This window comes from Pimephales promelas, chromosome 5 (genome assembly GCF_988280905.1).
Source record: "Pimephales promelas chromosome 5, fPimPro1.hap1.1, whole genome shotgun sequence".
NCBI lineage: Eukaryota > Metazoa > Chordata > Actinopteri > Cypriniformes > Leuciscidae > Pimephales > Pimephales promelas.
Window position 1 is genome coordinate 34,850,433 of NC_142773.1, and position 25,031 is coordinate 34,875,463.

A 25,031-nucleotide genomic window follows, 5' to 3' on the forward strand; every position below is an offset into this window, starting at 1 on the left:
TTTTTTTGTTTTTTTTTTAAGAATTTGGCCACATAATATTTGCAAATATTATTTTTTTTAAATCAAATGTCCATTCAGTTAGAGCTTGACTGTCTGAAAGTTGCGGTAGTTGGTCAGTTTGAGTGCAAATGTATATTTTAGAAGAACATTTTCCCACATCTGATATCATTTCTAGAAATTACTATTGTACCGATTAAATATTAATTTAGTTTTCAGCAAAGCTCGCTCTATTTTGCTGTAGATCATTAAACCGTTATGCTGCCACAGGTGTCCAAAATCAATTTCGTGAGGTACCTTCATGCGCCAACGCTGCCCACAGAGTCATTGCCTGATAGGGCAGCAAGCCTACAAGCCTACAAAACAACCAAACCAGTTCTCCTTTTCGTCTCACATTGAATGCCTACACTCTAAAAAAAAATGGTGCTAAATAGCACTAAAAGTGGTTCATTGGCTTGTAATCAGGGGAACCACTTTATAGCACTTATCTTTGTCATGTGGTGCTAGGTAGAACCATAAGAGGTGCCATAGAGCACGTTAACCACCCCAGAGAACTACTGAAGAACCACTGATGAACAGGTGGTGCTATATAGCACCATGACCACCGCCAAGAACCTCTGAAGAACCTTTTTTTTTTTAGAGTGTATATGATTATGATGTAAAACTGACTGCTATATGCAACATATTATTGTTTAATTCACAGGTATACAAAAATTAAATTTTAAATAAATCAACCACCTAATTTATAAATGTTTGAATTAATCTCCATTGGACAATTGTGAGCTGTCTATCTCGGCAGTTTTGGTAAAACTTTTCATTGTTTTGTTTCCTCTTTATCACAGTGCTCTTCAATGTTTGCATAGGCCTTTCAACTTGTGCAAGCAGGACTAGGTTAAATAGCTGCAGCTGGACAAATAATCAGGTCAATCAACCACAGGATTTACACATATAGGCACAGCTGTACTCACACTTGGGAATGTAGAATCGAAACAGAGCAATATGACTGCATGCTCAGATTTTATAAAGTGCTACAGGACACTATCTAAGCGGTTACATAAGAGAGCTGAATCTCAGTCACCTTTGTTCATTCTCAGAAACCAGTTTATGTGCTGCATGGGCTGCAGTCTGCGTGAAACAAAACAATGATTTCCATTATACGAGAATAGATGTTAACTTCATCCTGATGGTGGTGTGACCCTTTCTGTCAGTGTACTTGGCGCGTCAGCACACACGACGGTTGCTTAGTTCTCAATTCGCCCACTTATACTAGCTACGCCCTATAAGTATGTACTCTCTTTATGAAGAAAAAGTACATTGAGTGTGTAGTAAAAGAGTAGGCAAGCTTGGTACATACTTCCTCATCTTTAACAGACAGCTCAGTCAATACCAGCAATATGATACCAGCAAAGAGTATTTCTTATAACTTCAGATTGTAAAAGATTTTTCCTTTTCTTTGTTGTGCAAAAATTCATTTGTCATTGACCCAATACAGGATTTCATTCCCTATTTGGTTCAAATGTGGGATTATATTCTGTAGGCTAGTGAATCCAAGTCAATGAATTACCAGGATTGAAAACCACTGCTCTAAATTCATAATACTAATTTTCATAAACAAACTTTTTCTTTTTCTTTGGGATATAAGACGGAAACTAAAAAGAGTTAATGTTGATAGTGCAAATGACATGCCGAACAATGCATTTACTGTATTTTGCAATAACTATATTTATATATTTGATCTTTTCTCTCTCTGGAAAGCCCAGAGTTGTGCAATGCCAGTGACACACTGGTGTGATTTCTGTGATTTAGTAGCAATGTGGACACCATCTCTCTCTTGACATACCCCAAAAAGGCTTTTTGGTTTCTTTGCTGAACTTCTATCAGTTTGTACTTTACACTCTTGGATTGAGTAATATTTACAATGTACAAAAGTCAAATACAAACCAATCAACTGATTTCTAAGCACACATGCAACGATCTCCGAACAGAGACAATAGCCTATTTACTCTTTACAAATCATGATATCCATAAAATAAGTTAATCATGTCAAGCATGTACGGAATGTGATAGACTGTGTTTGGATAAGTCAACACACACTTTTATGCTGATGCATACAGCAGTAGGAAAGATCGGGGCTAGACTAGTTGTCACAGGGACTTTAACTTAACTATACATTTTGAGTTAAAAGTTTATGCAAAAATGTGGTTTTGCACTCAAAACTACAAACTACAATTTCAATATCATAGTTTTTTTTGTAAATGTTAAACTAAAAACAATAAAATCACACTAACTTTTTGGCAAATATTGCATATATGATGAAGGTAGATTTTAATGAAAGGTAGGTTTGTCATGTTTTTATGTGATTTTGTGAAGTATAATTGTACCGTTCTACTATTTATTTATATAAAGAGAAAGTGAATTTTTATTTTTCAATTTTTAATAAATGTTCGACATAAACATTAGCTGCTGAATTTCAGTGAAAAAAGAAAATGTCCACTTTGCAAATGTGAATGGCTCACTTTCTGCACAAGCATATTGAGAAATCATGAGCAAACGATGATGATGATGATGATGATGATATCTTGTGTTTGCCTGGCCCAACCCACTAGTGCTTCCAGACCTCCTATAAAAAGCATGCTCTCTCCTGTCTCTTCCTACCAGAAATCGCTGGTGAAGTCCTAATATGAACATCTTGCTCATCTCGTTGCTGGGCTGCCTTGGTAATTCTCGTCTTTGATATTGTTGTTATTTTCATCTTCAGTTCTGATTTAATCATTGTGTTTCTCACTGATTGTTTTCTTTGCAGTTGTGGCACTGCCCTCAGCCAGGGCTCAGAAAGTCAAATGGTGTGTGAAAACACAGAAAGAGCTGGATAAATGCAAACACCTTGCAATGAAATCATCTGATAGTATTGTGTGTCTTCACAAGCCTTCTATATCCGAATGCATAAAGAGCATCAGGGTAAAAAAAATGTGTATTATTTTACCTCACTCACCCTTGGGGGTTTTGTTCTGTCTAAACTATAGTATTTTCATTCCACTGTCTATAATTCACAGGAAGGTGAAGCAGATGCTGTAACTGTTGATGTAGAACAGGTTTACTTGGCTGGACTCAAACCTCATGAACTCCGTCCTATCATTGCAGAAAAGAGTAAAAAAGGTAAATATTTGATTGTGTTGATGAAATATATATATATATATATATATATATATATATATATATATATATACAACAACTATATATAAAAAATATATAAGATATAGAACAACTTTTGAATTTAATAATGCATTAGTAAATGTGGAAATGAAAATATTAATACATGCTTTAGACGTATTTTTGATTGTTAATTCATGTCAACTAATATAGTTAATGTTAACACATGGAACCTTTTTGTTAAATGTTACCAATTTTTGATGCAGTCTTTCACATTAATGACACTTTTTCAAATTAATATCAATGACAATTAATGATGTTCATGGTTTTCCACTTGTGCTTTAACAATATGTTAGGAAATGTTTCCATTTGTTTCCTTTAATAATAAATTGCGTCTGTCCTCTCCTCTCTGCTTCACTTTTTAGAGCCTTGTTATGCTGTAGCTGTGGTGAAGCGTGGCACTGACTTCAGTATCAAAGATCTCAAGGGAAAAACTTCCTGCCACTGTTGTTATCAATCCCCTGGAGGCTGGAATTTACCTATTGGAAGTCTGGTTAAAGCCGGGATAATTGACTGGGCTGGTTCTGATGACATGCCTCTTGAGAAGGGTAAGTTTGGCTCTACATCATATGTGGATTATTATTAAATGTCTCTCTGAAATACTGGCATTCAGTGGCCTGGTATTTCCTTATATCGACCACTGTCCATGCGCTGTGTATCAGTCCACTTATCCATGCTGCTGAAATCACTTACCGTATGTGTCTCTCGTCGTATCACACCACACACTCTCGTTTCACAAAACTGCCGCCATCTTGACTCTCATGTATCTCTAACAATAGCCTTTTGAGGGCTTCATTATGCTTTAATATTGCTGCAATGTTCATCTTATTGCTAGACCAATTGTTCTGTGCATGGGCTATTTTTTTTTTAAATAATATGCAGGAAAAAATATTTTAAAAAATTAAAAATCGAATAAATATTTTATTTTATGTATTTATTTATTAATTTGGCGAGAAGTCGTGTGAAGATGGGATAATAACGCTAAAATTAAAATGTTGCCTTGGCAGCTAACTGAAATAAAAAAGATTAAATATGAAAAAATGACAAAAGCATATAACAAACTTGTTAAAACAAACTAAAATTAAAATAAATACTGAAAAACTATAAAAATCTCATTCAAAATGGTAGATTGACCAGCTTTAAATGTGATTTTTGGTTATGTGAATTGTTTTGTAATTGATGTATAACTGAATGATGGGGCACTTTTTTTGTGTTCTCCAGCTGTGTCACAGTTCTTCTCACGCAGTTGTGTTCCTGGAATATCAAAAGCCGATTACCCAAACCTGTGCTCAACTTGCCAGGGTGACTGCAGCTGCTCACAGAGTGCTGGCCAAAAAGCCTTCGAGTACGAGAATTCCACACTACACTCATATTTACATTGTCTTCTCTCTGTATAAACAACAATATGACTCATGCATCCTTTCCAGGTGCCTGAAAAAGGGTGATGCAGACGTTGCATTTATTTGCCAAGATAGAATCCCAGGTGAGTGATATCTTTTGTCAAAATATAAAATATTATCGACTGCCACAAACTGTTAAAGATATTAGAGTTGTGGCAGGAGGTTATGATTTTAAGGTTGCTGATTTTCTTGTCTAATCTGAATCTGAATTCCTAAGTGAGCGAGAGACAGGACTACCAGCTGTTGTGCATGAACGGCACTAGGAAAGATGTTGAGCAGTACAAGGACTGTCACTTCGGCAAAGAGCCTCCCCGTGCTGTCATCGGCCACAAGGATGCTGATAGACAGCACATTTATAAAGTCCTTACACAGGTTCCGGTATGTCATTGCAATAGATGCTGCATCAGTAACTTTTAAATTCTCCATACTACTTTATTACTAAAGAAAGCCTGCCATTGTTTTAGGAACGTGTGAAATATTTATCTAAATCTCTATTTCATCCTGTAATTCAGGAGACAATGAAAGCCTCTTGTTGTGTTCAACAGGGTTCATTTCTTTTCACTTCTGATCCTTTTGGGGTTAAAGACCTGATTTTCTCAGACTCTGCAACTGGCCTGGAGGAGCTCCCAAAGATCACAGACTCCTTCCTCTACCTGGGACATGATTATTATGAGACCATGCGTTTCCTTAAAGGTGACATAACTATACTAAAATACACGTGAACGTATACAGTGTCCCTAAAAAAAGTACTGGGACAATGAAGCTACACATAAACATGCATTAAACAACATATATTTGAATTATTTAGCATTCATTAAGAGGGGGGGGGGGATTGTCATAAATTACTCACCCTCGTGTCATTTTAAACACTCAAGACTTTCGTTTATCTTCGGAACACAAATGAAGGAGTTTTTAATGAAATCTGAGAGATTACTGTCGGACATTACTACGCCGACTCGCAAGCACTTGCTGTGGTATTACGCCATACGATATAGTTATCCATTTTACACGCTTAGAAAAGCGCAACATTTTATTTTGTGTCACCGTCCTAGGTCGAGTTACACTGCTCGAGTAACTGTATTTAAATAGGGAAAACGTGGAGGTGGTAGGTCGCTTTTTTCTGATTGGCCCATGTTGAATGAAATGAGCTAGTTAAGTGCTATGAAAGTGTCTCGCACGCCAGAGCGATTGAGCGCACGCACTGAGACGACAGAGTTATGTATGGGAATAACATAGTTTAATATATAAAAACGGTGGAGTAGATCGAAAAACTAAACCATGATTATTTTCTGAAGAGACTCGATCGCTTTATATGATGAACAGATTGAATTTAGGCTTTTATTCACTTATAGACATTGATCAGAACATAAACAAACAAGCTCAAAAGTACAGAATGAACCTCATTGGTTCTTGCTGAAGCTCAAACGTGCTGCGTAACACACGAGAATGAACCTCATTGGTTCTCACACGTCAAGCGAATATGCTTGGGCTTCTGTTTGCCATAGATGATGTATGAGTTGATGAATGTTTACATGTGAATAAAAGCCTAAATTAAATCTGTTTATTATGTAAAGTGAACAGCTTCATTCATATTGACTAGTTTTTATGATCTCTTTATGAACTATTTGAATCGTTCAAGTGGTAGTGGCGTAGGCTGTCAATGGAGGGACATAAATCTATAATTTCATTAAAATATTTTCATTTATGATTCAAAGAATAACTAAAGTCTTGTGGATTTCGAACCACACGGGGGAAAATTCATTTTGTGGTGAACTAACCCTTTAATTGCTAAAATACATTTTATTTCGGAGTTTTGGTTACACTTATTTTAAAGTGCCCTTGTTACACTGTAATTAATTATATAACTACTTATAGGGTTAGGATTATAGTTTGGTTGCATGTAATTTTGCCTTATTTATAGTTATTACTATAGTAACGACATGTAACAATGACACTGTAAAATGAAGGGTTACCACGTTTTTTTTTTTTTTGTGAACATTTGCAGATGCCCCATTTTAAGGCTGACTTAGGTGTCAAGCGCTTTTGGGGCCTTAAGATTGTAGTTCTTGACATTTACTTAAAGCATGATTGCATATTGTGTACATTTCTCATCAGCTACGACCCTGCCACCACCGGCCTCGGAAAGTAGAATTCGATGGTGTACTATTAGCCATGCAGAGAAAGATAAGTGTGACAAGTTGGACATCATGGAGTGCAGAAGTGCAACATCTGTGGACGAGTGCATCCAGAAAGTCATGGTATTGTTGGGTCACATGGATGAATGCTGAGGTTGATGTCAATAATCTTTACTTGCTGTCCACCAGTATGTTAATATTCTGTTTTATTTACACTAAAGCGCAAAGAAGCAGATGCCTTTGCAGCTGATGGTGCCCAGGTATATATTGCTGAAAAGTGCGGTTTAATTCCAGCCATGATTGAGCAGTATGATGAATGTAAGAATGAACACATGAATCAATTCATAGGAAACCTACTAGTCAGAATTTACATGTTTGATGAAACCTAAAATGTTATTCTCTCCTTCCTTGCAGTTGGTTGTTCCGATAGAGGAGGCAAGTATTACATTTTTCTAAACCGAGAACAGTATTCTATACTTGATCCGACAATCCTGCTATGAACATTTCTGTGATGTGTACAGAGACCTCAGCTTACCATGTTGTGGCGGTTGTGCGTAAGGGCTCGGGTGTAACGTGGAGTAATCTGAAAGGGAAAAAGTCCTGCCACACTGGCCTGGATCGCAATGCTGGTTGGAAAATCCCAGATTCAGTCATATGTAACAAAACTTATAACTGCCTATGTGAGTATCACTGAGTGTGTATTCTCAGCTGGTTAATTCATGTTTTCTATTGATTCTTTCAGATTTAGTTGATGTAGTTGCATAAAATAATGTCATTTTTCAGACACATTCTTCAGTGAAGGCTGCGCTCCTGGTGCTGATGCTCAATCAAGCATGTGTAAACTGTGTATAGGAAGTGAGTCACCAGTGGGCGGAGATATAAGCAAGTGCAAAGCCTCTTCTGAAGAGAGATATTATGGCTATGATGGGGCTTTCAGGTAATGGACCGGACCGTAGACTAGATTGGAAAGGGAAATGTTTTTAGATCTATATGCTGACTCCAATCCTTAATAAACACAGTATAATCTCATTCCTCGTGTAGGTGTCTTGCAGAAAAAGCTGGTGACGTTGCTTTTATCAAGCACAGTATTGTTTGGGCTTACACCGATGGTTAGTGTGGTTTACATCGATTAATAAAGCTTCACACTTTTCATAGTGTCATATTTTTAAATATGGTTTGGTTCCTTCTCGGTATCTACTTAGGTAAAGGACCAGAATGGGCAAAGAAACTGAAGTCAGAAGAATTTGAACTGATCTGCCCAGAGTCACCTGACAGAACATTCAAATACGATGAATTTGCTAAATGTAAGCTTGGCACAGTGCCGTCTCATGCTGTGATCACTCGGAAAGATGTACGCGAAGATGTGGTGTCTTTTCTGAAGGAGGCTCAAGTGAGTTCATTGCAGTTCTGTGTAGATTTTTCTGTGGATCTCAGTTTTCTTCTTTCCCAGATTCTGTATTTTATCTTTTGTGATGTTGAAACTGGCATAGGTAGGTGATGTCATGTACATCTCCAGTCCTGTATACGTTTCATTTACTTGTATTTAAAGCAGCATCTTTTGTGTTACTAGACCTGTTTTGAAATGTTGTCTTATCATTAAATTTTCTCCCCCATGTTTTAGCCTTCAAACAACCTGTTCAAGTCAGAGGGTGAAAGAAACCTCCTTTTCTCCGATTCCACTAAATGCCTTCAAGAATATACTCAACCTGTGGGGGAATTCCTGACTGAACCATACATAAAAATGATTGAAAAGACCTACGAGACTGGCCAGGGTGTACCAGGTATAGAATATGTCTATGATTTCCAAATATAGATTTTATAGCCGTGTCTTGTTGCTTTTGACTTCTTAAATGATTCCCACTTAGTTATTTATTGTAATGTTTTTCTTTACAGATCTGGTAAAGGCATGCACTTTGGATAGTATTTTGAGTTCCTAAAAGAAATACACATCAACTTCAGACCATATGAGCTTTGTCTGACATGTTCCCTGAATCCACTCTATTTCTCCTTATAAGTTACCAGTACGAGAGAAACATGATGTGCATATGTTGCAGTAGTGTCATTATAAATCATAAAAGACAAGGGTAGCATTGCTGGTAAATCTCACACTCAAAAGCAGAGATTGATGTGATTGGGTTTCTGTTTTATTACAACAGTGGTTAAAATAAAAAAATAAAAAAAGTTTTTTTCTATGAGTATGTTTCATAATTATAGTCAGGCAAATGTATAGATCTGCATAGCATCCCTAAGAAAGAGGGTTGTGTCATCAGCAAGCTGACTGATGATCACCTCTCTTTCAGCTATAGCTACTCCTTTCAAATTGCTGTTTTTATGTGAGCACAGAGAAGCTGAGCAGCGAGAAGAAAAAGGTATTGTGAAATGGGGCAGCCCTGCCTTATTCCCCTTGAAATTTCAAAGCGGTGGGTTGCGCCATGATTTAGGATAACAGAACTACTGCCATTTGTGTATAACGTTCTTATGGCACTAAGACACTGAAAGATGAACCCATGCTCTATAATGTCGAAAGCTTTAAACAAATCCAAAAAAAGAACAAAACTGTAATCAGAAACTAAACTAATAATCTAAGATATCTAAAACTGAACATTATTTGATGTGTCTATTACTGATAAATCCAAATTGAGCCTCATCTATTATAGAACCGAGCACATGTTTTGTACTCTTGGAGAGTATGTGAGCCAAAATCTTATAATCATTATAAACTTATTGGGTGCCTATTGTCAATAAAGAGCTAATCTTTGTTCTGGAATGAGGGAAATTATTCCTTGAGGAATGTTGAGGAAGTTTGTGGTTTTTAATACTATCGATAAGCACTTCCAAAAGAAAAGGGGCATCAGCTACCTTCTAATATTATATCCTGATCACAAAACTTTTTTTCTATAGCACTTATTGAATTTACACTTTCTAGGGAGTCTAAGAAGAGAGTTGCAGTATCAGCACAATAGCTGGATTTGTAAAGATTGACAAAAGTGCAAAATAATTTGATAATCATCTGCAACATGACCATTGATGCTCAAATGGTGAATTGTGTTACGTTTACCTCGCTGTGAGTTTTGTTCACCTTTTTCTAACCCTTGACCTGACAAAGGCCCCTTCTGCTATGAGTTTTTACGTGCATATGAGACGCAGTTCATTTGCGTACATAGGCTCCACACGCACCCCACAGCACTAAACCTACCCTAACAAACCATACGTATCCTATGCACGTAAAAACTCACTTTAGCGTATATAAATTACACGACATAGCCTACACATGCGTACTTTAGTGAGAGCTCGTCAGGAGCCTACCATAGAAAGAGAGGTGATTCCAGACACAGTTTGCTCCTCTGAAATTCTATTTACTTTACTTTAGAAAGCAAAGCACCATAGGACACATACGCTTTGTCCATATTTTTTACAGTCTATGTATGATTCTACAAGATTAGACTCCGCCATGTCAAAGAACAAGGCAAAACTCTGATTTTTTGGGGGCAACAGCCACTAGGTGGCACTTTCCATTTTATTCAACTTTACACATTTACTAAGTATTAGTTACCAACTCAACTAGGCTTGGATATATTTTGTAGGCGACGTTTTAATTCCCTGGATCATGCTACAAACTCGATGATCTTATAGAACATGATCCATTGCTGTGTCATCCTATAATTAGCTACTTTTGGACAGTGGCTGTTTTTTTGGTTTGTTTACATAGCCTTTCTTTAATGCTCATTAATATAAGATAGTACTGCAAAACCAGTTTACTGTAAAACTATTCTATTGCTGTTTATTGTCCAACTTTCCCAATTATCTGATATAGCTCCTTTACTTAAATGTAATATGGTATTAATTCAGTGTTTGTAGCTAATGCTAATACTAAAGGTTTTGTGGGGTGGGGTGGGGGTGGGGGGGGGGAGTAAGACTTGTCTAAGTCTGTGAAATATACTGTTAAAAGGGATTTAATGATCACTAGTGATTGTACGTGGATTTGAGCCTATTTGGCCATGTCATCTCATCTCTCATCATGTGATCACTGAACTTCCTGCTGCACTGTGTCCAACTGCAGCTCGTGCTAGAGCAGAGCAGACGTTTAGGCTACAATAGTTTACAATGGTTTTTAATTTTTATAAAAACAGCTAAATGACAGTGCAGTGTGGCGGTGGAACAACATAATAATAATCATACACACAATGTCTTGGGATACACTTTTATTCAAAGAACAGTTCATCGTTAAAAAAATGCAGAAAAGTCTGCTTGAGGTGTCTTTTGCTTTCCTATTAGAGCAAAGCTCAGATTTTTTTTAGGTCGTAAAACGGTGGCAACCAGAGGCCTGGTTCTATTACTTTGGGGTTTGTCACATCTTGCCACCACAAGGCCGACCCATTAAAGGATGTCTTGTCTCAGGTCGTCGTAGACCAGGAGGTTCTGAACTGGCAGCTGAATATTCCAAAGCATTCCGATTGGTAATCAGAACATTGTTTTGAGTGTTTTGGGAAGTGGAGCCTCTGGTGGAGATCTAGGGCACTCCAGATAGTGGGTGTTTTGTAAGGGTTTATTTAAGTTGTTATAATATTTTCTTCTAATATTTTAATCTTGATTCTTTTATTAATCAAATAAATGTAGGACATAACCACTTTTATATTTCGGATAAACAATTACTGCTCAGTCATTATCTGAGTAACATGTTTATGCTTGCTCTGATTACCAGTAGGCTAAGTAAAAATGATTGATTTCCCAATCTTAACACTTAGAGATAATAATTTAATATATAATGTATGCAATTTTAAAGTTATAGCCTACTGACAAGATATGTAGGCCTATCCCTCAAAACTAAGTGAAATTTACCATTTAGCCTGTTTCATGACGCTTTTAAATGTACAAAAATAAATACATTTCGTGCTTTATTTATGCTTAATTCCTTGTATTTAATTTAATTGATGGCAACATGTTATTTTTATATTTTACATAAATTAATTTCACGCAGGTCATTTACCTGCATACTGAATGTCGTATTTCATGTTTTGTTTCCATTTCGTGTTATAAATAAATACGAAGCAGGAAGTTCCTGCCTCACTGATTTATACTCACGGTCGTTTTAATAGCTATTTCAATACGTGAGTGTTTTAATTGTTTTTCTATATAAACAAACACTTTTATGTGTGCCGAAGACTTTTATTATAGCGCCTTATTCTACCCTTGGCGAATGACCCCGCAGCCCTCGGGTTGATTAACCCGGAAGTACCCACGCGGCTCACTGAGCACTCCGTCCGGTTCTGCGGGCTCAAGGGGAGAAGCGCCGAAGCACCATGGCTCCGTTCTAATCGCGTTTATTAAGAGAAGTGTGATCAATTTACCGGCAATCCGTCACCATCCGCGCCTTAAACATGGACCTCCAGTCAAGAGGCTTGTCCTGGGGGCATCAACTTTGTCAGTAGTAACATCTGAAAACTGTATTTTATTATCTTTTCCCCCATACTGTCACTTTTTCTTGCTTTGCACGCTACATGGGATTTAAACCTAAAGTGTCAGCCGCTAGCCAACGCTTGTCACTTGATTAACCTAAATATCCCTGTGGAAACCAAGACGCCCTGTGCCAGTAACGAAAAATAATAAAAAAAACTTTCAAGAAACACGTTGACGAAGTCTTGCCCTCAAGTTTTCCCATTTGTCTCCGGTGCCGGGTGAGTAAATCCTATTGCCTATGCATGCTAACTTTGATAGCCGCGTCTAAACCGATAATCGTAGGGGCCAAGCGGGCCTAGATTGATTCTCACGACGGGTTTAATTTTGATGTGAGGTCACATATCAAACATTTTCTTCTTTTAACACGTTTCCTTTTACTTCCCAACAGTTATTTTCCTATTTTCCCTCCCTGGTAAGCCAGTTATGAATTCCCTGTGCTTTATTTCCTAGAATTTCTGGGGGTTTCAGGTGTGTACACAATTCATATTACTCGCATTTCTGGGATTCATTACACTTTAATTTGGAGAACATACCTTTTCGGGACAGTTTTGTCTCCTCCCGTTTGTTTTCACACGGCCTATCTGTTGTGGATGGCTTGCTCTCTGGTATTTTAAGAGCTTTTGTGACCGTTAAATGTCTCATGTGACGTATAGAAGGAATGTCGGCACGCGGACGCTAGAATAAGTTTGTGAGACGTAACGTTTCTGTTTTTTCTTAACGACCACAACTTTACCGAAGTCTTAAATACGATAAGTTACAGTTATACGAACCGTAGAGACTATCTTACCGACCGAACGACCGTCTACTTCACCATGTCATTGATTTAGAAAGGGGGGTAGCTAATAAGCTAGTGCCGTGGAGTGGACACTTCCCCTCACATTTAGGCCCTGGTTGATTTGATAGTTTTCTCAGATGGTTATCGAGGTGATTTTTGTTTTGGTGGATGGTGTGTTGAAGTGGTTAAATCTCGGCTTGATTTATGAAACCGTGTTGTTACGGTAAGTTATATACAGTGAAGTGGATGTGAAGGCGTCAGTGCCATATGGAGGCTAGCACTGTTAGCCACACCGGCAGAGCATCATGGCTGCGGTGTGACACGTCTCTGTAGGAGCAGCCCGATGCTTGCCTCACTCTTCAGGGAGTGCAGCGTGCAGAAAACTTGGGAATTTTAAAACTGTTATCCTAGCGATTTTTCATGCTCTAACTTACCTGTATTTTGCTTAATGAGCATGCAAACATTTTCTTTTAAAGCGTTTTTGGATTTTTGAGATTCACTTCATGTTTTAGTATCTTGAGGATTTCATAATTGAACCGGCCTGTTTGGTTTATTTACTCTTGGCTCTGTCTTATGAATCACCATAGTGGGTTTAGTTGCTTACAGGCCTAGTTAACCCTAAACTTTTTTTTAAATGCGCATACACCCTCTTTTTTATGTGGAAAATAAAATGTAATGCAGAATGATATCCTCCGTTACCATTCATTGTTTAGTTTATGGTGTAATTAAAGTGAATGTGTAATGTATCTAAGTTGCTGTTTTTATGAAGAAGAAAGTTATTTAAGCTTGGAACAACGTGTAAATGATGACAACAAATTGTTTTAATGAAATATCTGCAAAATACGGCTCTCTGTGACAAACATTGAAGATAATAGTTGTCTCAGAGAGCCTTTTGAGTCAAGTGTTTCATGACGTTTTTGTTTTTTGGTCAGTTGCATAAAGTTAGCACTATCTAGTCATCTAATTCAAGTTCATTTACATGAAAAAGTAGATTGGTATAATTTGATTCTAAAAACTAAGACTTTTCACTCTAACTTAACATAGAAGTAGCTATGTTTATGCAATTTGCAACAGATAAAAGAAATTCTAAAGTCAGTCAATAGTTTTCAAAGTTTTTTTTTCCAAGAACAAGATGGCTGTTAATTTATTTAAAACGTATATATTTAACTTACTATTTCATGAATTAGAAATTATTTAAATACATTTGTTAAAGCTGCAGTCAAAATACATATTTGAGAAAATACATAACCAGCCAGTGTTAAACTATCTGCTTGCAGTAGCTTGATTCAAAATGGAAAGCTTGTAATGATTTTAATTCCAGTGGTCCTGACTCCTGGTGGATTTCTGCCGGAGATTCGAGCATGTCTTTGCGCCATTACGTCACATCTGTTACATATAAGGGAGTCTCGGCTAGTAGGCTTACTAGGCTTTGAGTGTGAGGATGCTGGAGGTGGACATTTATACCTTTTTTTCTCAGCACTTAATATAACTTGTGATCAATTTGATGGCGGATCCAGAAAGGTTCAAACGTCAGTCATCAGTGAACTAAAATTCACCCGCTGTAAATCTCTAGTTGTCACTGGCGACGAAGAGGAAAAACTGCGGCGAAGAGGAAAAACTGCGGACTCCAGCTTTAAACAGACTTGCACTTCTTTTTTTTATGCAATCCTCACTCTTACAGTATTTTCACGAAGAAATTGTAAAAAAATAATTAAAGGAAGTCAACACTAACAGGAAACTTATCAAGTAGTGAAGTTTGTGCACATTGGGAGTCTTTATTTTATTTTTTATGTATAAATTAAGACAAGGAAACATTCATTTTACATGCAGCACACAGTGAAAATGATATGAATATGACCTAGTTGAATAGATATTAATATATATAGTTTGAAATCAAGGGTTCAAGGTTTGCAGATCGTGTGTCTCCAGTGAAGCTGAAGTCTCCTCCCATCCACATTTAATTTGCACGGACTGTCATGCACAAGATGCATGTGTTTATTCAGGCTACAAATGCACTCTTCAGAAGATCTCACAGCTGATTTTGACAAAGTCTACAAGGTTTGAGAAATGAAATATTAGGTATTTAAATGATACATGCTGAATGCTGATGATAAATGAGAATTATAGTGAGTGTTAGCTTTTTTTTGTCGCTGATATAAAAACATATGCTATAATATTGTCTTCATTGTTTAACAATTCTCTCTAATAATAATTGTAATTGTCTAACAGTGAATTGTGTACAGCGTTGTGTGCACAGGCAACGGCCGGCCATATTAGCACCATCAAAATAAGTCCTGTTACTGACATATCGACTAAACAGACAAACTTATCGGCTGATGCGATATTTAAAAATGCTAAATAGCGGCCGATATAACCGTACGTTACAGTCTGTATGTGAGGATGCATGGTTTCTAAACCATAAAAGCATAATTTAACTAAGTGTGCAATCTAAATGCAGCGGGCCTAGATCTAGCATGATAACAGGACAGAGTGGGTTTATCGTTATGACATGGAAGAAGGCACAGAAACGGTGAGAACAGGAGGTGAATTCGGAGCAGGAAAGGGACTTGGCCCAAAAAAATGTATGTTGTGGTTTGGGAATAATTTGGATACAGGACAGATGTATCATAGAGCCAGGTTATTTGCAAGAACCGTCAAACTATGGTTGTGGAAAAACACACAACGTGTTCTTGCCTGTCAAGTGAGTACAGTAAATTCAATTGCATTTTTTTTGGGTGAGCTAACCCTTTAAAGATGTCCATCTTGCATAGAACAGTAGAACAATGACACATTCCGAACCGGGTGAATACACAGGCATTTGCAAACTGCACAACATATAAAAAAAAGGTATAAAGAAATGTCCAGTGCCATAATGTTATTTATGCAAAGATATGGTGCCCGCAAATGTCATCATCAATAAGACAAGGATGTGCAAGAAAATATTGTTTCCCAAATTATAATTGAAATTGCAATAATCAAACTCGTGATTGCATTTTTGTCCATATTGCACAGCCCTATTTGAGAACATATGTAAATTTAGTGATGTACTTCACAATTTTTATGCCATACGAAACAATGGCTTTTGTGGAAGTTCGTGATTGGTATCTTGTCTATTCTCCCAAATGCATTGATCATAACTCTGAGCCTGGGACTCCCTCCCCCCATCACCCAACAAACACTTCATCTGGATGTCATGGATGGCTGGGCATCGGGTTATATTGAACACGCGTGTGGCCTACCCTTCCCCCCACGTGCCATAAACACCCCATGTTTATCGTGTTTATTTCGATGTTCTCTGTCGCTTTTTGGCCTGCCCTGTGACCAGTGCCTCTTTGATCTGTTCTCCTGCTCTATTTCCTTTTGAGAGTGAAAATTCATTAATGGAGTTGGGCCTTGATGATCTGTCAGAGGCTCTTGTGTTTCCTCTGAAGGAAGCACATTCTCCACATGCTTCAGGTCCCTAGCATCGCTCGTCCTCCCCCGTCTGCTGTGTCCCAGAAAATCACAAAGTCTTTTTCAGAGGGTCTAAGGGTGTTAATTGGTTGCCATCTGTCGGGATCAAAAACACAGAGTCGAATAGTAAGTCAGGCTCTATTGTTTGTGGGTCACAGGGGGCAGACAGACACTCTTAGAATGAAGAGCCTGCATCTCTATAACCCCTGGCCTGAGCTCTCCAGCTGCTCTCCTGTGCAGTTCCCTTCTTTTCTCAGCTGAGCTGGGAGATTGTGTTAAATGCGCATTCTGTCGCTGTGTGTTTGAGATCTTTGGGGTGGGGTGTGGTGTGGTCTTATCTCAATTGACACTAGTAGACCCCCACCCATCTTTTACTTGTTCGCAGAGATCATTCATTCAAGCTTTCTTAGAGTCTAATCAGGTACACAGTGTACATCATTACAGTAGTAACCCATATCTGCTGTGTCCTATAGTTCCCATCTTTTACTTTCAAATGCTTTTCTGTCATCAGACATCCCAAGTCTCCCGGAAGTTCCGGGAGTCTCCCGCATATTGATAGCGTCTCCCTGAGGCATCCAAGATGTAGGTGTCTTTGTTTCCACGGGATTTTCAATTTTGACATTTTTCAGTCAAACCGTTGTTTAAAAAAATGCAGGTGAAAATGCCTCTGGAAATCAATTTAAGGTTGCAAATATTGCCCTTGAATAAAAATATTAATTTCTGTCACTGACTGTTGTGAGCTGACCACTGCATAGAATACGAAAATATTAATATCTTCGTGAGTCTGCTGTCAACAACAGGCCTAAAACCGCCATGCACTAGCACAAAAACACAATCAGTGAAATATCTAATTATCAACAAAGCGTTGAAAATATCGATGTTTTTTGTCTATGTTGCACACCCCTAATGTGTGGTGTTAATTTTGATTTCTTCAGGTCTTAAAAAGCCTTAAATTTGACTTTAAAAAGTGTGCAGGAACCCTGATTAACAGGATAGATAATTTTCTTCTATTACCTAAACAATTACAATACAGAACATTGAAATTGACTGCGACCTGGTTTTGCCTAACCTGTTGATTTTCTGTTAAATTTTGTGTAAAACTTTAATAGCAAACTAATTGCCCTTTGTTCCTCTCCAGGGCGAATTGCTAAAGGACACACTACTCAAGAACTTGTCTATACCCAAGAGATTCAGAATACTAATTTAGAGGTATGTTTTCTCAAATTATTTTTTGAAATGTACAGGATTTATATTTCACTTTTGAAATGTACAGGATTTATATTTCACTGTTGAAGTTCATTTTTATAAATTGGCAATGGAAATCTCATGTTTGAACTCTTTCCCCGCCAAGAGAAAAGTTACCAGCAACCGCCAGCATTTTTGATAATTTTCAGACAATTTTCATGGCCCCCAGAATATTTTGTTATAAATATCTGAACATGCAATATATCAAAATAGCAGAGCTGCTGATTATAAACAGCAACGTTTTATTCTAGCTTAAAGTCCCTGTAAAGTCAAATTTAGGTATGTGTTTTGAAAAATTTGTTATTAGCCACCCAGCCAAATTTGAATAGTAAAAAAAAACGCCAAGTTAATAAAAAAGCTATCAAAATATTGAAAAAAATGAGCATTATTCTTTGCTCTCAAACGCTGGGGGCGTGTCTGCTGGCTGCGCTGAAACCACGCCCACTCGTGGGAAAGCTGCCGACAGTGATGGGCAACTTTGGTCCTTGAGGGCCACTGTCCTACAGAGTTTAGCTTCAACCCTAATCGAACACACCTGAACAAGCTAATCGCGGTCTTTAGGATTACTAGAAAGTTACAGGCAGGTGAATTTTTTTTATTTTTTTATTTTTTTTAATATTTCAAAAACAATAAAAATCCAAACACCAGTTGCTGATATATATTTCTTCTGTAAAAGTGCAGATGATAAAATAGTATAATTGTACCGGAAAACGTCACAATAATAAACACGATAATTCAAACTATGTACAATTTTGAAATGTTATCACAGATTCTGTAGTTATTCATACTCTCAAGGTGCAAACAGCAAAAGTAACAAACCCTACCATGTCTTCAGATAGGTTACAAAATTACAAGAGTGCAAATATTCAAGTATTATTTAATGAGAGAAATTACAATAATACTAAGATGATACTACTACTGAATTTTGTATCCCTTTATTCCTTGTTGATTTGTTGACTCCCCAGTTTGGCAGGCAAGTGTGAGGCCCCCTCATGCAGAACCACAGGAAATGAATAAACCACCTCAGCCTATAGCAGGATCCTCCCAAGTTCCCCACCCTTCCCAATCACCAGGACTGACACAGGTGAAAGTGAATTCGGAGATTCTTACGGACATGAATTTGGACATATTCAACATTGTCATTGTTTTTATTTCTTTTACAGGGTGCCTATCCCCCAGGCCAGTCTAATTCGGTTGTCTATCCCGGACCATCTCCACAAATGAACACTGCACCGCAACCCAGACAGGTACACCATCTTCTAGCCTCGAAAGTCTTGACGGCCGACAAAGCCTTCAGTATGTTTTGTGGCTTAGCTAGGTGTCCTAATTCCTGCTTGTGTTGGAGAAAAAAACTGCATGTGTGGCAGAGTATGTCTCCTTTTTGCATCTCAACTTTGACCTTTTACTCTTTACTTTCCTCCCAGTTTGCGCCAGGGCCTCGTGCTTTACACCAACAGGTACTACCAATTTTCCTAAACTGGAGCCTTGTCTGTACAAAAAAAAAACAACAAACCTCAAACCTAGACTAATTCACTACAGGTTGTCTTGCATTTAGATGCTCCTCTTTCTGGTTTTTCCATGTTTTCATTGGGAATCAAATGTTTCATGAATCTTGTTCCGATAATTTTTTTTTAGTACATTTGAACCACCCATACCTGTCTCACTCAAAGCACTAAAAATACATTTTTTAAAAAGTTGTAAACTACTTTTGCAACAAACCTGTTGTCTTCCATTCCACTTGAAATCTTGTTGTTTTGAGTTGGATTAAACTAATGCCATGATGAAACCTCTAATGTTAAATCAATTAAAGCAAACCGTTTTTGATTCCCATCCATAATTGTTAGAGACTGCATGTGTTTTAATGGTTGTTTGAGTCTCAGGCGTTCACCATTAACACCTTGTTTTCTGTGTGCCACTGACCTCTGCTGTGCTTGCACTATTTCACAGACTCTTCTTAATGTTGCATGTGGGAATCTTGCTTTCACTGCTGATGGCTAACGTTTACTGCTGCTTGTTGTTGTCTCTTTCTCTCTCCCGCCTCTTCTCCACTCTTTCTTCTGCTATTTTGTGTGGCTGAAGGGTGGATTCAGGGCACTGCAGGTAACTGGCCCTCTCTTCTCTCGCTCTGTTCACAGCCATTTTAATCAGGCTGTCCAGAGTTCTTGTTGTATGTGAGCATGTTAAATTGTACAAGAAAAATTGTTCAGGAAGAGCTAGTTAAACTGATTAATCGTGCACATTAAGACTGGAAATTTGTGTTTTTCATTTTGATTTCATGGCAAGATGGACCATAAAGTAAATTTCATTAATTCTTGGTGTGAGCTGGTGTCATGTTGAGAAAAGGTACGGTCTCATTAGGCTTTAAACATTCAAGATAATACAGCAACAGAATGTAATACTTGAGCTCTTCCGTTTGTAAAAAATTATACAGTGCTCTTTGCACATGGCAATAGAATCACCATTGGCTAGTATTAACCTAAAACTGTATTCTGGACAAATGTGGGAAAAATAGTTTTGATTTATTTTTTAAAAATACTTCGGTACAAGACTTGGCTACTTTTCCTAAGTTTGCCTCCTGAACACACACACTTTTTTAGACTCAATTCTACAATGTTAAGTGGGTGAAAAAAAACTCCATTTCATCTTTAGGTTTTAGCTCTAAGAACTTATTGGAATGATATTTTAATGTATAGTTAAAAAAATAAAACCACATAGTAATTAATTTACATAGAAAATATGGTACTTTTTGAAGTAAATAAATTCAAAAATAGCCCCAAAATTAAAAAAAAAACACCATAAATGGATAGACAAAACTTTATCGAAGACAGTGATATAATATTTTTAATAAACAAAAATTAGGATCACACCTGTGTTCTCTGCCCACATTTGTCCACAATTACAGGATTAACGGCTATAAAATGAATACGGTTTGAGGGCTACAAAAAAACAAACACTTTTTACTTGCGCATGCATATCAAATCAGCCTTTCTTCACAAAATGAGCTTTTTACAAAGATAGACTCATAGGTGATTGTCATTTGAAAGCAAAACAAAACTTCTAAGGAGCATCAATCAAGCATTATTTATAGATGGAAATTAATTACAACTGAAGAACCAAATTAGAATGAAGTGGCAACCATGAATGAATGCGATTCTTCTATTGGGTGTTGGTGGTGTTTGAGACATTATTGGTCATTCAATGTTTCTGCAACAAAAGATTAACTACAATGCTAATAAAATATTAAATATTAATATAACATGTGCTAATAAAATATTAAATACTAATAAAGCACATGCTTTCTTCTGTCTGACTACTTTCAGCCAAACATTTGGAGTTGTATTAAAAAATATGCTGGCTCTTCCGAGCTTTTTAATTGGGAGTGAATGGTACCTTCGATTTTAAATGGTACCTTAGAAACTATAATCACTATCTTCCGGTAACGGCAGTACACGTGTCTAGTTTTGGCAGAAGAGTGACCTGAATGTTTGACGTAGGATGTAAGAGTAGCATAAGCTTAGGCAAGTAAATGCCTCTCGCAGTTCAAATAGGGCTGTTCAACAAACATCAAATATCAAAATCCTCTGACATTTCTCTTTAAATTCTTGTTTTAGACTTCTAATTTGTGAATAGTGTTTTGTTTTGCCTTCAGTGGTCACTCCCATTATAAAGCTTGTAAGAGCCCCAGATATTGTAGTATAACTCTGAATGTGATTGGCTGAAAGAAGAAAGCCATACACCTAGGATGGCTTGAGGGTAAGTAAATTATGGGATACCCAGCGTTATAGTCCAAGTGATTTACTTAGAGGGTTAATATATTAGTATTAGATATGTTAATCTTATAATAACTGATACTTATTTTAAGTCTACACTTGTGGTTGGTGAGGTGTTTTCTAAAAAAATATTTCTTTTTATTTTATTTATTTTTTTATTAAGCAAGGATTCATTTTGTAATGTCAGAAAAGATTTCTAAAAATGTCTATACATCAAGAAGTCCTGAAATTTGGCAGCCCAAATGTTTTCCAGAATTCATTATAAGAAATGTTTCTTGAGCACCAAATATGCATGTTTCAGCGAAAGATCATATGACACTGAAGAAAGGATGAATGGCTGATGAAAATTTGGTCCCGAGTATGCATGTATATGAATAGATGTGAATGCAGTGTGTGACGGCACCTTAAAGCTTGAAGAAACACTAAATGTGATGTTTGGTCATGTGCAGCTTGTATTCTGACACTCTCATTTCCTCAAAAGCCGTACTACACCAACCGGCCCAACATGCAAGGCAGCGCCCCTCGGGTCCCACAAAGCAGCACCCCCCGGTCTGTTCCACCCACTCATGTCTACCAACCTACCTCACAGGTTATGATGATTCCCCAGCAACAGTTGCCATTCACCAACTCTCAGGGACACACTTTTTTTTTACATGGACAGGTAACCTCTATCATTCTCTTGACAGCTAAGTTGTGCTCTTTTTTTATGATTGTTCAATTGTCTAATACATTTTTGTTTTCTATTGTAGTACCGGCCCCCCTACATGCCCCCGACCCAGCAATACTCTGTATCCAGTGGAACTGCAGGCTTCTATGCTGGAAGCAGTCCAGCTGAATATCCTACATATGGTAAGAGACTCTAGGCCTCCCCTTTTTGTTTGTACCAACCCTGTCTTTACTGTGCCTTGTGCCAGTAACCTGTTCTTTCTTGCGTATGCAACTTGTTCCTTTTGCTCAAAAGTGGTCTTGCGCCAGTCTGTAAAATTACATGCATCACATTCCTGGAAAAATATTTAGACGTGTGGAGGTTCTCTGAAACAAATATTTGCGTTGGGTGAATCTCACTAAAACAGGTTAATTTCATTCCAGAATCAAAAGAAAAACATATAAGCCAAATCAGTATGAATTAGAGACCAATGCTTTAATTTTAATGGGACATTTCACCACCAAATTCATGTTCCAAACCTTTTCTGTAAATCAAGATATTTTTAAGAGTTTTTATATATATATATATATATATAAATTAATTAATTGCAGGCCAAAACTCGACCAATCAGCTGTGAGAGCAAAATTACAGGTATCTGATGCAATCAAGCCACTCCTGCTGTATCCTTCACTCCAAACTAAAGCAGTTTATGATGTAAACATTTTAGAGACAAAATTGCTTTGCTGCTAATAATTTGTTTATATTATATGAATTGTAATTATGTAGAATTCTATTAATTGACAACTTTGCTTTTAAATTAAAATAAATAAAATGCATGCATTAATATAGAAATCTAGTCACTGCACGTGACACTATCAGGTACATGCGCTTCAGAGGTAATCGCAAAACTTGGATTAAACCTGAGTTGACAGTATTTGTACAGAGTGTTGTAAGCCCGTTGAACCCGATCTAAACCAGGTTTGCTGTATGTGGATTTCTCAACTCCAAACCTTCTCTGAAACTCTGTTCAACTGGCTTCATGCAATAGGCCTCTGTCCTGGTCCTCTCTCATCCTTCTGTCGTCACTCTTCTTATCCTCTGTGAGACTCGACTCATTAGCAATCTTGCTTGCTATGGAGAGAGAAATGATTTGAGAATAAATAAATGAATATATATATGAAGAAATCAATGTAGATATACAAATGTTTGGCCTGTACATGTAAAGGTCTGTCTTAAGTTTGCTAGAGAGCATTTGGATGATCCAGAAGAGGTTTGGGAGAATGTCGTGTGGTCAGATGAAACCAAAATAGAACTTTTTGGTAAGAACTCAACTCGTCGTGTTTGGAGGAGAAAGAATGCGGAGTTGCATCCAAAGAAAGAATGCTGAGTTGCATCCAAAAGAACACCATACCTACTGTGAAGCATGGGGGTGGAAACATGCTTTGGGGCTATTTTTCTGCAAAGGGACCAGGACGACTGATCCGTGTAAAGGAAAGAATGAATGGGGCCGTGTATCATGAGATTAAGTGAAAACCTCCTTCCATCAGCAACATGAAACGCAGCTGGGTCTTTCAGCATAACAATGATCCCAAACACACTGCCCGGGCAACGAAAGGAGTGGCTTCGTAAGAAGAATTTCAAGGTCTTGGAGTGGACTAGCCAGTCTCCAGATCTCAACCCCATAGAAAATCTTTGGAGGGAGTTGAAAATCCGTGTTGCCCAGAAACATCCCTGCTCTAGGGGCCAGCAACAGTGTGTGAAAACCTTGTGAAGATTAAAAGAAAATGTTTGACCTCTGTCATTGCCAACAAAGGACTTTTGTAGGTGACCAAATACTTATTTTTCACGATAATTTGCAAATAAGTTCATTAAAAATCCTACAATGTGATTTTTCTGGATTTTTTTTTTCTCATTGTCCACTGTAGCTAATTTATTTTTAGTGTGTGACATTTCGTGGGAGGATGGCACATTATAACATTCTGTCAGCTGTACGTTTTGATGATCGTTTTGACACTTATGTTTGTTTAGTGAACTTAACTCCATATGTTGTAAATTATTGTAACCTCGAAGCCTTCTCCATAGTTACCTATTGTTAATCTATCATAACATCCCTGTCATAACTAACTACTAAGCGGCTAGTTCTACCCTTCATGTCTGCTTAGATTACTGGCTCACTAACCCTGTTCAGCACTTATATCTGCTGCTTGTTTCCTCTTACTCACTCGCGACCTTTGTCTCTTTCTCTCTCTTGTTCTCGCTTTCCTCTCTTCCCCTCTCCTTTGGCTGAGTTCAGATCCCTCTCTGGCAGGGAGGGAGAGGCGGGGGGGTGGGGGGAGAGGTGCAGGCAGAGAGAACGGACGTCTCTCGCTGCACGGAGCTCCTCTCACCTCCCAGCGCTATCCTGGTGAGTCTGAAGCGCGGTGCTGTTTGTCACACCTCTTGTCCGTGTCTCAGTCTGGCTGGTCATGTTTTAACACTGCAGAAAGCATGTAGCCTTTGATGTAGTGCTTGCTTCGCCCTTTGGCTCCATGAACTAGACAGAAAAAGAGCTGCAAACTCTCTGGGATTTAAAACCAGAACACTTTGTCATTTTGTAATTCAAGCTGTTTGACAAGAATCATATGAAAGATGTATTGAGTTGTCAGACACCGTTTTCTCCAGGGGAAGTGTTTTTTTGGGTGTGAGAATACTTGCATGTGGGTCCACCCCTCCCAATACATCTGACTCTTATTTTAGCGTTTAATCTGGTCTCTTTTTTTTTATTGGTCTAGCGGCTGCCTATTACCCTGCAACACAGCAGTACCCAACATCAGTCTCCGCCACATCTGTCATGATGCCTCCCGCTCAGCAGCAACCGGCTCCACCTCCACAGCAAGCTCCGCCTCCACAGTCGGCACCCGTCAAACCGAGAGAACGCAAACAGGTGTGTATGGCAACAACATT

The 25,031-nt window shown here is 37.8% G+C and overlaps 2 protein-coding genes across 4 annotated transcripts in view; both read left to right on the forward strand.

Moving 5' to 3' along the window:
- Window positions 1–2,584: 2,584 nt before the first annotated feature.
- LOC120482122 (serotransferrin-2) lies at window positions 2,585–8,934 on the forward strand. The gene is made up of 17 exons (XM_039676132.2): window positions 2,585–2,714; window positions 2,801–2,955; window positions 3,051–3,153; window positions 3,573–3,755; window positions 4,429–4,552; window positions 4,635–4,690; window positions 4,825–4,985; window positions 5,153–5,300; window positions 6,723–6,865; window positions 6,964–7,060; window positions 7,157–7,177; window positions 7,264–7,422; window positions 7,526–7,679; window positions 7,784–7,851; window positions 7,945–8,132; window positions 8,364–8,523; window positions 8,636–8,934. The coding sequence occupies exons 1-17, from the start codon at window positions 2,678–2,680 to the stop codon at window positions 8,677–8,679; spliced, it is 2,001 nt and encodes a 666-aa protein (XP_039532066.2). The 5' UTR covers window positions 2,585–2,677; the 3' UTR covers window positions 8,680–8,934.
- Window positions 8,935–11,991: 3,057 nt separating this feature from the next.
- The window catches only part of eif4g1a (eukaryotic translation initiation factor 4 gamma, 1a), a 28,902-nt gene continuing 15,862 nt past the window's right edge, over window positions 11,992–25,031 (forward strand). Inside the window, exons 1-9 of one of the 3 annotated variants that reach the window (XM_039675850.2) lie at window positions 11,992–12,417; window positions 17,566–17,636; window positions 18,638–18,756; window positions 18,836–18,919; window positions 19,097–19,129; window positions 19,752–19,772; window positions 21,924–22,103; window positions 22,192–22,291; window positions 24,860–25,011. In XM_039675850.2, coding sequence (XP_039531784.2) covers window positions 18,682–18,756; window positions 18,836–18,919; window positions 19,097–19,129; window positions 19,752–19,772; window positions 21,924–22,103; window positions 22,192–22,291; window positions 24,860–25,011 — 645 coding nt within the window. In that variant the 5' untranslated portion in view covers window positions 11,992–12,417; window positions 17,566–17,636; window positions 18,638–18,681. The remainder of the gene's footprint in view (window positions 12,418–17,565; window positions 17,637–18,637; window positions 18,757–18,835; window positions 18,920–19,096; window positions 19,130–19,751; window positions 19,773–21,923; window positions 22,104–22,191; window positions 22,292–24,859; window positions 25,012–25,031) is intronic. The other 2 variants (XM_039675851.2, XM_039675852.2) reach the window with 2 other exon arrangements.

Bases quoted from the DNA above. Each gene is read 5' to 3' on its own strand.
- LOC120482122 (XM_039676132.2), top strand. From the start codon at position 2,678: ATGAACATCTTGCTCATCTCGTTGCTGGGCTGCCTTG. The intron at 7,423-7,525 runs GTGAGTATCACT...GTCATTTTTCAG, and splicing joins CAAAACTTATAACTGCCTAT to ACACATTCTTCAGTGAAGGC. The intron at 8,133-8,363 runs GTGAGTTCATTG...CCCATGTTTTAG, and splicing joins CTTTTCTGAAGGAGGCTCAA to CCTTCAAACAACCTGTTCAA.